Below are 15,883 nucleotides of genomic sequence, written 5' to 3'. Positions count from 1 at the left end.
TATCAGTGAGAGCCTTCATTATTAAATAGCTCCTTCTGTGATGTAGCCATATCGGATTGATTCTTTGCAAAGTCTCTTGCATTTATGAGATCATCAATGGTAGGTGGTGGATTCCTATGACTTCCTCAGGTGTCGGACGAACACAAAGGATGACCCTCCCGTTGACTGAGGAGGAGTAACAACGCCACCGTCAGTGTAGAGGCCGGAATCGTTTCCGGATATCCTCGCTGTCGTTGTTGTTGTTATTGCTAGTGCTAGCGCCGTTTGCATTGGAACCTGTGACTAACCCGACCTAAGACCGGCCATCTTGTAAAATTATGAGATTTCAACCGAGAGAATGATCTCCCACTGTGGTCGCCAATCTGTAGATGGGGCAAAACGATTTGCTGGATTTCACGGGATTGAGGAACGACCGTACGGAGGAGACTCCTTGACTGAGTGAAATGTTCAACCTCACACAGATGCACTGCAAGAAGGGTGCTTTAAATTCGAGAGATCAATCTGTAGTACTCCGGCCTAAACCAAGAAATGATCGTTCCAGAGTAAATTCAGTCACAAGAGACACTAGTGGAAAAAAGTCGTTTTCAGATAGTTGGAAGTGTCATATTATGGTTATACGACACTATACAGGTTATGCTGAAAGTGTCGTATATTTAGTGTTTTTTTCTGGAACGACACTATCAAGTTGACTCAGATTTACGATACTTTCAAGTTGTCGCTAGGTATGACACATGGATAGCGTCGTAATCAAAGATTGTGGGTATGTTGTGTATTATGAATAAGATAAGTTCTGAATGATTGAAGTTGCTCAGTTGAGAGTAATTGCTCAATTAATGAGGTGTTGATCTCGTGTTGTCTGTGAGACGTGAGATCGTTGTTCTTGTTTTCAATCATGATTCAGAAACTTATTTATATTGCTGGAATTGTAGACACCATGATCCCATGAAGTGTGACAGTTGATGGAATCAAAGAGTGGGGAAGTGGAAATCGTGTTTGAAACCAGTTGCTCATCGTGCGGAGACTTGGTCGATTTTTCATCCACTACTTTGTTAACTCCTTCAACTGATTGCACGACTTGCTCACATTCCATCGTGTGTATGAAAACACATGCCATAGACCGCCAGACCAAAACCCTAGTTGATATCCCCCCAAGTGACACGATTGACGTCTCGTGAACGTGGAGTCTGCAGGGCAGACGTGTATTTAGTCAGTTGCTGACTTCATGGGACGATGAGTCCATGTATTTGCTGAGTTGAACATGATTCTGCAAAATGTTCTGAAACTCATGAATTGAACGTGTCCGTTGAGACAGAGGTGTAATTCTCACGTTGAGGTGAGAAAGTATTGCTCATTCGATGAATTGTTGAATATTGATAGTTGAACCAATATTCCTTGGTTTGAGCAAATATTGCTCATCTGAGCAAGTGTTGCTCGTCTGATGAATTATTGGTAGCGTGACCAAAATAAAACCTTAATTAGTATACTGGTAGTTGAACCGAGCATAATAAATAAGAATACTAATCATGAGATCGTCGTAAAGTTATTAGTGTTCGATTCGGGAATTATGATCCTTGGACTCAGAAACCTTAATTTGATCAATTGATGACCAATTGATGGTTTATTTGAAAATTAACCATGGAATGAAGGAGGACCGGCTACATGAGACTGTGGGTCGATTATGTAGCGCCCATATGCTCGCATGAGCAAAATACCAAGATCTCTTGAAGAGTTGGTGATTTGTTGATGAAAGAATGATTAAATGCTGGTTTAATCATTTATTCGAAAAATGCTCGTCCGAGCCTTAGGTGATAAAACCTAATTAATTATGGATAGGTGGGAGACCGACCAAAGAGTCATGAAACCAGCCCTGAATGGTCGTGGAATCGAATGACGATCACTCCATGAAATTCCAAAATTATTTGGAAGAGTTTTGAACCTAATATGTGCAATTGCGCAAATTAGGTCAAATCATGAAAATATGCGGGACTGGCTCATTGCGAGCCAAAGAGCCAACCTTGGTCGGTCAAGGTAACATTCTCTCATCGTCAAAACGTTCGTGTCTCAATCCTGAGAATTTTGATATTTTCTGGCGTGCGTTTGAGCAACCATTTGAGAAAATATGACAATATTAGGGTTTTGCTGAAACTGAGGAAACTTCATGAGATGAAGGAAAATAATTATAAAATAAAGGAATATGAGGTGTGGGACCGCCAGAGTCAAGGAATGGCCGGTCTTCCAGTGACCACGGTCCCGTGGTGCTTTTCCTAATTTTATATTATTTTTCATGAATTTATGAAAATATCATGAAATAAAGGAATTTGTTGAAATTAAGGAGTTTCCTTGAAGTGAAGGAGTTTCGCGGGGATCAAGGAAGCAAATAATATTAAAATAATAAAATAAGGGTGTGTGGGGCCGGCCGGCTTGGTCCCGGTCTCACAAGTTTCCCTAATTTTATGTAATTTTTGTGTATTATTTTCCATCGTTTGAAGGAATTTTCATAATTTGAAAGAAATACCATGAAATTAAGGATTTTCATTGGATCAAGGAAACCTTAAAATAATAATAATAAAATAAGGGGCGTGTGGGACCGGCTGAGGCATGGCCGGCCGGCTGGGGCCCGGTCCCACGGGTTTCCCTAATTTTATATTATTTTTCATGTATTTATGAAAATACCATGAGATGAAGGAGTTTTCAGGAGATTAGGAAATAAAAATAAAATAATGAGGAACCATGAGGTGTGGGGCCGGCCGGGATCAAGGCATGGCCGGTTGGCCAATAATCACGGCCCCACAATGTTTTTCCCTATTTTATATTATTTCGTTGGTGCGAAGGAAACACCATGAAACTGAGGAGTTTCCTCAAAACGAAGGATATTTGTTCAAATGAAAGGATTTTCATAAGATCAAGGAAAATAACAAAAAATATGATAAAATATAAAACTGGCGCGGGATTGGCCACGGCACGGTCGGCCAGTCGATGATCCCACTCCCTTGGCGCCTTGGTCAATATTTTAATTATTTATTATTTCATTTACTATTTGCATAGATTCATCGTTTCGTCGTATTTTGAAATACTCGTTCGTGCGGTGATTGTTAGTGTATCATCGTTGAGTACACTTGCACCTTTTGAGCCGGGGCTTACTCAGAGGTAGCTCAGATGCCCGTGCGTTGAATACTATTACTAACCCATGGAATTCTACAGGGAAGAACCATAGATTGAAGTAACGAAATATTGCGAAAATATTTGAATATTTTCGGAAATTCAGTGGATGAATCCAAGAATTTAGGAATAATTAACTTATGGCTCTATACTAGCGGAGCAAGCTGTCTAGGAGCATTAATTGTTCTGACATGAGCTTGCTGGAGCTTCATATCCTTTATATAGTCAGGGAAACTTGTTGTTTGTATCCTGAAGACGTTATCGCTCTATACTAGCAGAGCAAGCTGTCTAGGAGCCGTCAATCTCGTGATTCTATATAGAAATAATTACTGAAGTGTTCAGTATTCATGAGATATGTCGTTGTCCATCCGAGAGTCTACATATCTGCATGTACTCTGAGAGACAGTATTCTCAGTCAGAGGATTCGATGAGAGACCCGTGTCTCAATACTCACATCTGATTGTTGGATCAGGAGTTCGTATAATTATGGGTTTACGATTTTAGCCTTTGTCGAAAATACACCATCTACATTAAGTCCCCTGCTTAGTGAGGAAAGTCGTGTTCCTCAGTCAGCATTGAATGGTGATTTTCCGGTCATAAACAATATAAGCAATTGAACTTACGTCGTAAGTTAAGATGTTACCGGATTTTTGATAGTACGAGCAAACCACGACTTGAATGGAGATACCAGTGGCATGATATAACATTGTCTAATGAGCATAAATTGGTGTTGAACCGCTGATTTTGATGACGGGACCTTGGTCAGTCTAGGATTCACGGGCCGGTCCCGAAAAGAAATCCTTATTTTAGGAATAGACGCTCGTCCGTTTGTTAGTTTAAGGAACAAACAAAATAGACCTGAGTCTAATGATAAAAATTTTGTCTATGAGGTTTCACGAAAAACAAAATTTTATTTTCTAAATACGTGAGATTTCACAAAGTAGAAATAAACTCTCGTTTCAAAGGTGGATGCTCGTACGAGAGAATTTTTTTTAGCCTTTGTCGAAAATCCACAATCTACAGTTGGATATTCTAATTGATTGATCTTAACGCAGAACCTGTGATATTTCAATTGTATAACAAAATATAATGAGGAAAAGAAATAACACAGACACCAGAATTTTGTTAACGAGGAAACCGAAAATGCAGAAAAACCCCGGGACCTAGTCCAGATTGAACACCACACTGTATTAAGCCACTACAGACACTAGCCTACTACCAATTAACTTCGGATTGGACTGTAATTGAACCCTAATCAATCTCACACTGATTCAAGATACAGTTTCGCTCCTTACGTCTTTGATCCCAACAGGATACTACGCACTTGATTCCCTTAGATGATCTCACCCACAACTAAGAGTTGCTACGACCCAAAGTCGTAGACTTGATAGACAAATTTGTCTCACACAGAAAAGTCTATAGAATTGAATAAATCTGTCTCCCACAGAAATACCCAAGAGTTTTTGTTCCGTCTTTTGATAAATCAAGGTGAACAGGAACCAATTGATAAACCAGACTAATATTCCCGAAGAACAACCTAGTATTATCAATCACCTCACAATAAACTTAATCGACTGACGAAACAAGTTATTGTGGAATCACAAACGATGAGACGAAGTTTGTTTGTGATTACTTTTCTATCTTTCCTATTGGAGATATAAAATCTCGAGCCAATTATTTCAATTGCACTCAACACGATAGCAACATCAAGATCAGATCACGCAACTACAAAGATAATAGTTGGGTCTGGCTTCACAATCCCAATGAAGTCTTCAAGTCATTAACCTACAGGGTATCGAGAAGAAACCTAAGGTTAAAGGAGAATCGACTCTAGTTATGCAACTAGTAACACATAGGAGGTGTGGGGATTAGTTCTCCCAGTTGCTAGAGTTCTCCTTTATATAGTTTTCAAATCAGGGTTTGCAATCCAAGTTACCTTGGTAACAAAGCATTCAATATTCACCGTTAAATGAAAAACCTAATTCAACCAAGCTAATATTTTTCAACTGTTAGATCGAACTTGTCTTGTTACACACAAATGAAATGTACCCTCATTTAGGTTTATGTGTACACCAGGTTGGTTCACAAATAGTTAACCGAGGTTACTCTCATATCAACCTTATTCATCTTAACCATAACTAGTTCAAATGACTCTAGTGAAACTAGTTAAAGAGTTGTTCAATTGTTTAGAAAACACAATTGAAACCAAATAGGTTTGATTCACTTGAATCAATCACGAACACTATAGACACGGTTTGCAAAGATTGCATTCCTTATGATTTTAATGTTTAAGTCCATGAACTGACCGATTTGACAAAGTAACCAGCTTAAGTATGCGTACGGGTATGCGTACTTAAGCAACCGGTTTTTGAGATTGTTAAGTTTCCAAACTCAGCAGAAATTTTCGGTTCGAAAACTTCCGCCAATATGCGTACGGGTACGCATACTTAAGGTGACTAGTTTAGGAGTTTGTAATTCCCAAACTCAGCAGATATTTTCGGTTCGAAAACTTCCGCCAGTATGCGTACGGGTACGCATACTTATCTTGTCTCCTTCACCAATTTCGTATACACACATATGCATACTCTTGGCTTCCGGTTTATGGATTTATACACTAATGTGCGAACACACTATATATGCTTACATCCAAAGATGGTTACATCATCAACTCTTTATTTCAATCATTGAAACATTCTTCTATAATGACAATAGCCGTTTTCACACACTATTAGCATCAAAGCAATTTTCAAGATATTGAAATAATCATTATCGAAACATTCCAAGCCTACAACAAATGATTGTATCACACAAACCATGTAAGATGTTACTCGGAAATTTTCTCATGATATAAGATGAACTTGGTCGAAGCGAAAGCTTACCAACACATATTTCGAGAAATATGTAAGCGAGATATACTAATCTCGAAATATCAAATGTGTATAGAGAAAACTATATCGTAACACGATTTATGTCTCAATATAGGAGATAGTAGAAATAGACTTTCCAAGTGATAGATGAGTTCAAGTCTCCACATACCTTTTGTCGAAGAAGTTCCACAAGCTCCCATTAGTAGTTCTTCGTCTTCAAGAGATGAACGTCGAGAGATCTAAGCTCAACTACACTATCTGTGTCCTAGTTCGAGACATCTATAAATAGGCTAGAAATCAAGACTTATAGTTTTGATCACTAACATTGACAAACATGCTTGAGATAGCAACGCATGTGAGTTCGACCGAGCAATGCTCTAACAAACCTTATATCTCGAATTCAAAAAATTCTTCTTTAACCCAAGTTTCAACTAAAGAAGAAATATGGCAAACACTATCAAATATGAATTCATGGGGAGCCCCAGGACCGGATAGTTTCTAACCGGGCTTGTTTAAGTCCAACTGGGAAATCTTTGGTCCTGAAATAACTGCTACTATTTAGGATTTATTTTCTTCTGGGAGTTTAAATCCAGATTTCAACACCACTTTCATAAACCCTCATTCCTGAATTAGTTACGCCCCAAACCCCAGCGGATTCTAGAGACCTATTAGCCTAAGTAACACCATATACAAACTTATTTCAAAAATTATGGCAAATAGGATAAAACCTCTTCTAAATAAGCTAATTTCACCGAATCACTTTGCTTTTCTTCCATGGAAACTAATAACGGACAATCTGATCATTTCCCATGATCTCATTCACTCTATGAAAATTTCTAGAGCTAAGAAATGATACATAATAGCCCTAAAATTAGATCTCTCAAAAGCTTTTGATAGATTAGAATGGCCTTAAACAAGCCTTATCTCCTTTGGTTTTAGTAATTCATGGGTTAACCTCTCTACAACTTCTTTCTCAATCCTTTTAAACTGCTCGTCAGGCCCAAATCTCTACTTTGAGTGGAATCGGGCAAGGGGACCCCCTCTCTCCATACTTATTCCTTATATGTATGGAAGTTTTATCCAGACTCCTTAACAAGGCGATTTCTGATAAATAATTTCAGGCATTAGAATAAATAAGAACACTCTGAATATTTCACATCTATTCTTTGCCGATGATTGCTTCCTTTTTACTATAGCAGATCTATGAGAGGATAAAAATCTTCTTAATATTCTATCTAATTTTGTGAACATTACAGGACAAATGGTTAATTAACCTGCAAAAGTCTGAGATCTACTTTTGTCCTAGGATTCATCCAAAACACGATAAAATTTTAGCGAAAATTCTAAAAGACCCTCTTATAACAAAAAAAAAGATAAATATCTCGGTACCGTATTAGTTTTTGATAAAAACGGAAAAGAAAATTTTGAACCCCTTCTTCAAAAATATTATTCTGTTTTGCAAGGCTGGAAATCGAAACTTCTATCCCAGGAAAGACGCATAACCCCTATCCAGTCAATACTTCAATCCTTCCCAACTTACCAAATGCAATGTCTTGCCCTCCCCAAGACCATTTTGGACCAACTTGACCGAATACAATGGGATTTTTGGTGGAACAAAGACAGATCAAAAGGTAAAGGGGGATATATTATTTCCTGTAAAAGAGTTTTTAAACCAAAATCAAAAGGAGATCTAGGAATAATATTTCCATCAATTCAATATAGCTTTTATAGCAAAATTAGCAAGTAGACTAGTTTTGGAAAAATACCAATTATGGGCCAAACCGATGGAAGCAAAATATTTTCCTAACAATAACCCATTTGATTCTACGAGATCTTAGAATTTATCTTGGATTTAGACTAGTATCCAAAAAGGTTTAAACTTAATAAAGGATAATTTCGTTTGGCAAATAAAAATGGGGCATCTACAAGGATTGGCAAGATAAGTGGATTCCCAATACTGATTCCATACCAACTCCGACGAATATAGAAGAACCAATTCCGCAAAGGGTTCAAGAGTTAATAAATACAGAGGGAACATGGGACACTGCCAAGATCAATATTTTTTCAGCCCGCAAATAAAAGAGAAAATATTAGCAATAAAGCTACATAAAAAAAAATCAGATGGAAGCATCATCCTTCAAGACTTTTCGCGTTGAAGAATATTTATAACTTCTTGGTGGATCAGAATCAGGAAAATGCAAAAATCCCAAAATTTCCTTAGATTTTCTTTTGGGAATTACCGGTTCTCCTGAGAATAAAGCTCTTCATGTGGAAATCAGTCCAAAAAAGCTCTACCTACTTTAAGCAGGCTAGAAGCCCATACCACATACATATCATCAGAGTGTTCTATGTGTAACCTTCAAGCTCAAGAAACGAAATTTCACTTATTTCGGCAATGCCCTTTCGCGAAATCAATTTGGTTTGCTATTTCTCTAGACTCGATCAATGCTCAATTATCGTCAGATTCAACAAGTGATTGGGTTATGAATTGGATTTCTTCAAAGGTGCTAGTTTATATTTGGACAAAATTGTAACAGCTTTATGGTATATTTGGAAATATAGATGTTGAGTAGTTTTCGAAGAAATTACTCCGGACTCAAAGATTTTGGAGGAGCAAATAAGGAAATTTTTAAACTCTTCTCCCCAAAAAGATCAGAACATAATAGCTGAACAAAATAAAAGCATTTCTAATTTGCCCACCTGGTCGACAATAGAATATGACTGGATAATATTTGTGGACGCATCTTTCAAAGATGAAACCTTATCTATGGGTTATGCCTTTATCCTATTTTTGGTAGATCATTCATGCATATTACAGCAGGTTCAGACAAAGCGAATTCAGCTTTACAAGCTGAAGCTACATCTTTACTTATGGCAAGTGAATGGCTACGGAAAAATATTCTATCTAGTGTAATTATTGTAACAGATTACAAACAACTCGTGACATTGTCAATAAAGGAAATATGAAGATTTTGTGGAGGGTAGAGAATATTATTAAAGAGACAGTTACTATCCTTAAAAAGCTTCCACAGGTTGTGTCCAATTCATTACTAGAGATCATAACTCGGCAGCAGATTCCATGGCAATAGAGGCACGCATCAAAAATCTCCAACACATGTCGACTCACTTAGATCAAAGAGTTCAGAAAAACAATATATAGTGTAATATGTTCAATAAGCAAGAAATTGTTAATCTGCTATACTATGTCTCTTGATTAATATATCTAACCTTTTCATCGAAAAAAAATAAAAAATAAAATTATAAAAAATTAATAATTAATAATTAATAAAAATCATAATACAAATAAAGTTAATGCAAAAGTTATAAAAGAATTAAATAGAATTACCACAATCACGAAAATGGCTTCTTCCATTGTACCAGTGTTAGGATTTAACTCTTCGTGTTGGAAACACTTTTAAAATAATTTTTCGTAGCTCAAAGCAAAGAAAATAAGAAAAATAATAAGAAGAGCCCATATGTATTTGTTAGCTGGGAAAAACATATGGAAATATTCGCAGATACAAATATTTGCAGCAGAAGACGTAAGGTATTACTTGACCAATAAAAGATAAAACCCTCTGAAAAATCTGAACCATTCAATCAATATCTTCGATAACATCAGGGTTTATGGAATTTCCCTTGAACTCCTTCCTTTCGTTAACGATGGAACTACTCCGAATGTCAGCGTTTCATCTGGGTTTTAATTAATTCAATCTGATTCTGACATTTTTTTTCAATAATTTCATTCATTACTTGAAGAAATCGGAAAGCAACAGCGATGACTATCCAAATGTCTGTAAGTATACCTACTCAATCAAACTTGTCATCAATTAGAACGTTAACATGTCTAAATCAGATGCATTTCCTTACAAATTTTTCACAACTTTCATTAAACAAAATCTCCACAAATCCACTAAGAACATCAATTATTCGTATGGGAGGAGGTCCAAGAACATTTCCAGGCGGAGTATCAAAATGGCAATGGAAAAGAATGCAACAAAAGAAAGCAAAACAATTACTTAAAGCTAGACTATGTAGAGAAAAACAAATTTACGAAATGCGAAAAAGGGCAGAACTTAGAGCTGCAGTGTCTGAATTAGAAAAGCCATGGGAAATTGTTGAAAAGTCACCAGCATTGTTTTCAGTTAGAGCTGATGAACAAGTGAAAGTTTTAGCTGATAGGTTTCAAAGACCTGGTGGATATGATTTATGGTCTGATAACGATGGGCCTCAATTGTTTCAGCATAGCGGTGATGATTTTCCTTCTGCGAGGTTTTTTCCTAAAGGAGTTGTTCATAGTATTAAACCTTATGAAAGTATTAGAAGTGAAGAAAATTCTGATGATTTTAAGGGTTTTAAGGAATTCACTTTGCCTAACGGGAAAAGAGGTAAAGGGTCTAGGAGATTTCGTTCTAGAGGTAGGAGTGAGTCGGAGAGTGAAGGGGGAGAAGATGGTGAACTGGAATTAAGTATCAGCAGCTATAGTAACGCAGGGAAGAGGCCTAGTTCAGAGAATTCTGGTTTAATGGGTAGGCGGGAAGAGGATAGTAGTATTAGTGGGAGGGGGATGTCCAGGGAGTTTAATTTGGGTAGACCGGAAGAGGGTTCTTCCCGAGGAAGCTCGAGGAGAAAAGGGAGTAGAGGAAATCTTGGTTCACAGGTTACATACGGGTTGAATTCAGATAATGAAGAGAAAAATGAGTTTCCTTTCATGGGCAGAGGAAGAGGCAGGGGCCGAGGTCGAGGTCCAGGTCCAGGAAGAGGTGGTAGTGATAATGAGCGTCCATATGATACAAGGAGGGGTTTATGGAAACCCAGTGATCTTAGTGGAGAAATTTATGACATGAGTTTGAAACAGGATGGAACGTACGAATTGTAGTAATATGGTAGGGGACAAATGGTAGAGTTACATTCGGAGTTGACTCATACAATCATGCTAGATGGACACAGTTATAAAGCAAGACATCAATAATACTATGTTAGGATTGTGTATATACGTTGGCGATGGAAGATACAGGTTCAGAGGGGAGTTTCATGGGCTGATTCTGAAATGCCAATTAGGTAACGGGTCTCGAACTTTAACATTGGTTAGTAACTATATATAGCTTTTAATGGTTCTACATGTTTGGCTTTTGAACACATGTTTATATGATTGTGAAGTGCGTACTGTTTATTTAGGGAATCCCTTTGTGGACAACTTGTAATACTCTTTGTATAGCTGAATTTGGTTCAGCTAAACTTGTTACGACGCTCAGTAAACCTTATTGCTGCTGACCAAACAAGGGCCATGTAAATGGGTTTTATGCTTATTTATAAGGAGACCGGGAATCTTTTACTGAAGTCTTGAGCCTTTACATTCTTTTTGATTTTCCTGGGATAGTTTGTCTTCAGTTTCAAAACCGTCTATAGACTTCTGTTAGTTAAACATTTGATACATCTGACTATCTGGCGGTGACATATGGAAACATTTCAAACCAATTGTCAAAAAAATTGATACATAGTTGGGCATGTCTTTTTTTGCTTAGATAAGTACTGAAACATAACATCTTTGGTCAGTACGATTGGTTTTTCAGCACAATGTAAGCTGTAGGAGTGAAATTTGTATTGAACTTGTGTTCCTGCAGCAGATTTAAAAAAAAAAGGAACTTGTATTGTTCTTTTAACATTCATTTTTTTTCTTTTTTGTGAAGAAAGATAAATTTATGATATGGATAAAGGTTTACAAAGTTTCAGTTGATCCAGAGATATATTCTCGAGTTAAAACATCTAACTATAGAAGAAAGTAGTTCTACACCATCCGGATTCAGAAGAGTTCTGTAGGCTATAATTTTACTAGTGCATCTGTAGCTCGATTTGCTTGTCTCTGAATCATATTGGAACCGTCGGAACCACTAGATAGTTACTAAATGGTTATTAATAACAAGTAGAACTTTATTAAAGTAGGAGGCGAAAGACCACTATTAGGCGTCTTGTTTAATAGTTACTTATGCTTCTTCAATAGATCTGGGACGACATGTTCTGCCACTTGCACCTCTGCAAACATATGTGCCACAAAGTTGGCTAGAACTCGGGACCTATCCATGAGTCGTCAAAATTGACTATAAGTAGGTTAGAGCAGGGAGATGGGTCTGTGTTCGGAATAATTAGAGTTCGACCATGGTGGCCATATGTGTGCTCATTTTGGTTTTGATGAAATGCAGAATAGATGCAGACATAGGTAAGGAAGGTGTATGATTATTTGGAGAAAATCATTTGAGATGCCGGAATCAACTGTAAAACAGTACCGAAGAAACATGGTTTGATTGGTGAAGGACAAACTCCTAGGCAAGCCAGAAGTAAACGCAGGAATTGGTTCAGGAGGCAAGTTACACTCTGTTTTTGTGCTAGGACAGTGCAAAAAACAAATGATCTTCAGATCATTATTATGTTTCATGTATGGACACTACTGCACAATATAATGGCATAGCATCAAAGAAGCATATAGTCGTGGAATGGGGATTTTGATAAAGTACAGGTGTAAAAGAATGTTAGTCATAAAAACAAAGAAAAGTGAAAAAGATTAACTTGATCAACTGAAACGTCAAAGAAAATAGTTTTACTGCATCGAAACCGGATCTCATGGTTTATATGAGAAAGACTGAGAGTAGCAAAGAATCTCTGTTTTAGAGGAACTCATGTCAAATTTTTTACTTCCATTTGAGGAAATTTGACATGAGTTCCTTGTTTATCAAAAAAAAAAAAAAAAAAAAAAATTGGGTATCCCTAGAAGGATAGTATAAAAGATGCGAACAGAAAGAGAGAGAGATGGGCGCGTGATGTTACCCTGGTAAAAGAAAAGTGATAACAGAGAAGGCTATTTGACACCATTCCATTTCCAGTTAAAATTCATTTTTTAACACTATATATATGCTCAGGGTTTTCTACTTTTCCTACTCGTCTTGTTTATCCACTCCTAAAGCAAAGCTCAAAAAAGAGTATTACTGCTACAATTTCTACAGTGTAGCACTGCACTACAACCGAAAATGATATGTGTCCCCACACCCTTTCCCACTCGTTTCCCCGCCTATGTGTCATGCAGGTATTGGTCAATGTAGAAATTGACGTTTAGTCCCAAAATTAATAGGTTTTGGACGCTTTAGTCCTGTCCCTTCAAGCCTAGTACTGGGAGTCCTAATTTTCCAAATCCAGAACGAGTTGGTCTAAATGTTAACGATTCAGTCCAAATTGTATTTCTTTTGCTGACTAAAATAACCCCATATACAGAAACGTATCTTGATTTGTTCGCAAACCAGTTTTTCATTCCATTTCTCCACCAACAGATCTCTGCAACAATAATAGGAGATTTGGAACCCCTATATGAGAAGAATTTTCATTTCATCTATTAGATTTCAGGTTAGTATTTCCACTTTGATTACTCTTTATTCATTTATTTCTCATTCGATTTTGTATTTTATTCGATTTCTTAACGATTGTGGGTGTTTGATTTGTAATTAGAAATGATAGTGATCAAATATTTTCTCATATCTCTCTACTTCTCGTCTCCATCGATCTATTGAGGAAGAATCTTAGTTTGGTTTTCTTATTCCAGATCTTATTTAGGGGCTAGATGGCAGAAGACGAGGAAAAATACAGACAATTTAGTAATGGAAGAAGCTGAAACTTTTGTAGCAGGATCTCAAGAGACAGAAAAGCTTATCAACGAAATTCTTAAAAAATTGAGCGATTGACTCAACAGGTAGTAGTAATGGTCTTTTTTCGCTTGTTTTTTCATATAATTATGCCGTAATTTTTTGTTATTTAGATGTTTTTAAGTCATTTTCATTCAATTTCTCCCTAGGTTTTATAGATGCTTGAAGAAGAAAAAGATACTTTTCAAAGATCTTCGTAACGAATTTGAAGATATTGAAAGATTAAGAGAGAGCTCTTTTAGTGGTTTTGAATTTTGAGATTTCTTTTCAAATATTAATTTTGCTATAGAGAATTCATAAGGAACAAATTGAAAAATGGCATGATGAGATTAAGGAACGGGGTCAATGAACATAATGCATGGAGAAGCAAATACTAGTGTTCATATAACTTCTCTCTGTTCCAAAATATCCCGATTTGATCCCCTTGATAAGGTAGTAGTAACAACATTTAGTGATTGCATTCAATGAGGAAATTTAGCATTTGATTATCGATATAACAACCGGGTGAAATTTTATACATCATATTCTCTCATTTTACATTGAATGGTATTTATTGTCACCCATTGATTCTATCTTGGATTGGGTCTGCAACTTTACTTTCGCATTTTATACCTCACATTCTCCCATTTGCCATTGAATTGCATGTTTTTTAATAGGTGCCATAGGGACACAAAACTTTGAAAAGTGATATAGAACATTAAAAATATTTAAAGAATGGTAAAGATGATTATATGATAGTTTTAGTAGTGGAAGTGATAATGATCAACTTTACTTTCGTTTGAATATACACTTTTCAAGTGGTGGGGTTTCTTTTTAGTTTGGTGTTGATTACTCACTATTTTTTGATAAATTTAGTCATGAGTACTAGAATATCAAAACACATTCTCAAACAATTTAGTCATGAACTGTTGTTTAAGAATGGTGTTGAGTGACATTGTATGCTCCTGTTCTTCCATTTTGAAGCAATTATTTTATTTGCAAGTTTATAATTTGTATATGGTTGTGTATGCTTGTTTTGTTTCTTGTTTTTTCATTTTCTCAAATTATATAGTGATTGAACTTCAGCAATCACCTTTTGTTATCGAGTTGTTAATGTGGACATAGTCTGCACCTGTTCATTCTTGACGTGCACATAATTGTACACCTATCATTTCCAGAAAACTTAAGTTATAGGGGTAGCTAATGATTCTTTACATAGCCATAAAAAGGAGTTAGAGTATTATCCCCCATATAATCTGTTTAGTATTGAATGATCTTATATAGACTGATTTGATGGTATTCAACATGCGAACCTTTCATTTCTGGACATTAGAAACTGCTAATTTGTCAAGTCGAGCCAGTTATACTTCTTTGTTTGCCACTCAAGTGGGTTGACATAAAATTTAAGAGCATGATGTGAACCATTTTCATACTTCCTTTCATATACTCTTTTTTCATTGTAGAACACCGTTTTTAAACACTTCTCGTACAATTTTCTAATACCATACATGGAAATAAAAAAATGATTTCATGGCTCACTCTTTGTTAAGGTAGGCCGGCCCGTATTATATATACTCTACAAAGAGTTTTGTCACATCCTTGATCAACCAGGTAGTCGTGGTTAGTTTGTCATCAAAGTTTAAGTTAATTTGTCACTATCTTATGCATCCATTTATACTTCGGTTTTTAGTGCATTATAGATGATGGTATCAGGTTTTCTGTGCCTGGTCTCATCTTGTAGAGCTATATAAGAGGGAATAGTGACTCATTACTTCAAAATTTTGGTCATGAACTTTCTTACGAAGTAGTCCAACTACTCTTTTGGAGAAACTGATGATCTGGAGTATTATGAATCAATTTTGAATGGATACAGCCTTTCAGCCTTTCCTATTTAAATGGTCTTATTTTTTTAGTAGACGAAAGCCTTACCTAATTCACGAAACACTATTGCTGATTTAATTTGGTTTGAATTATGACTAAAAAATTCGTCCTATTTGGATTCAACTTGATGATTAGAGCGTGTATATTGGATTCCGATACATATATATCCCAACATTTTTAGGAATGATTACTGACTATCAACATCAAGTTATTGATTGAGAATTTATCCTGGATATTTAGATAAACAAAGCTATTTTCAATTTTGATAGTAGTGATAACGTAATTTTGGTTGCTACAGTTACTAGACGT

At 36.3% G+C, this 15,883-nt stretch overlaps 1 protein-coding gene across 1 annotated transcript; it reads left to right on the top strand.

The window, feature by feature from the left end:
- The first annotated feature begins 9,639 nt into the window (after nt 1-9,639).
- LOC113357046 (probable DEAD-box ATP-dependent RNA helicase 48) lies at nt 9,640-11,362 on the top strand. The gene has a single exon (XM_026600307.1). The coding sequence runs from the start codon at nt 9,805-9,807 to the stop codon at nt 10,903-10,905; it is 1,101 nt and encodes a 366-aa protein (XP_026456092.1). The 5' UTR covers nt 9,640-9,804; the 3' UTR covers nt 10,906-11,362.
- Nucleotides 11,363-15,883: the final 4,521 nt, after the last annotated feature.

The sequence above is a fragment of the Papaver somniferum genome, chromosome 3 (assembly GCF_003573695.1).
Source record: "Papaver somniferum cultivar HN1 chromosome 3, ASM357369v1, whole genome shotgun sequence".
Taxonomy (NCBI): Eukaryota; Viridiplantae; Streptophyta; class Magnoliopsida; order Ranunculales; family Papaveraceae; genus Papaver; species Papaver somniferum.
This window is presented reverse-complemented; position numbering and strand designations above follow the sequence as displayed.

Coding starts and splice junctions, on each gene's coding strand:
- LOC113357046 (XM_026600307.1), top strand. CDS start 9,805: ATGACTATCCAAATGTCTGTAAGTATACCTACTCAATCAAACTTGTCA.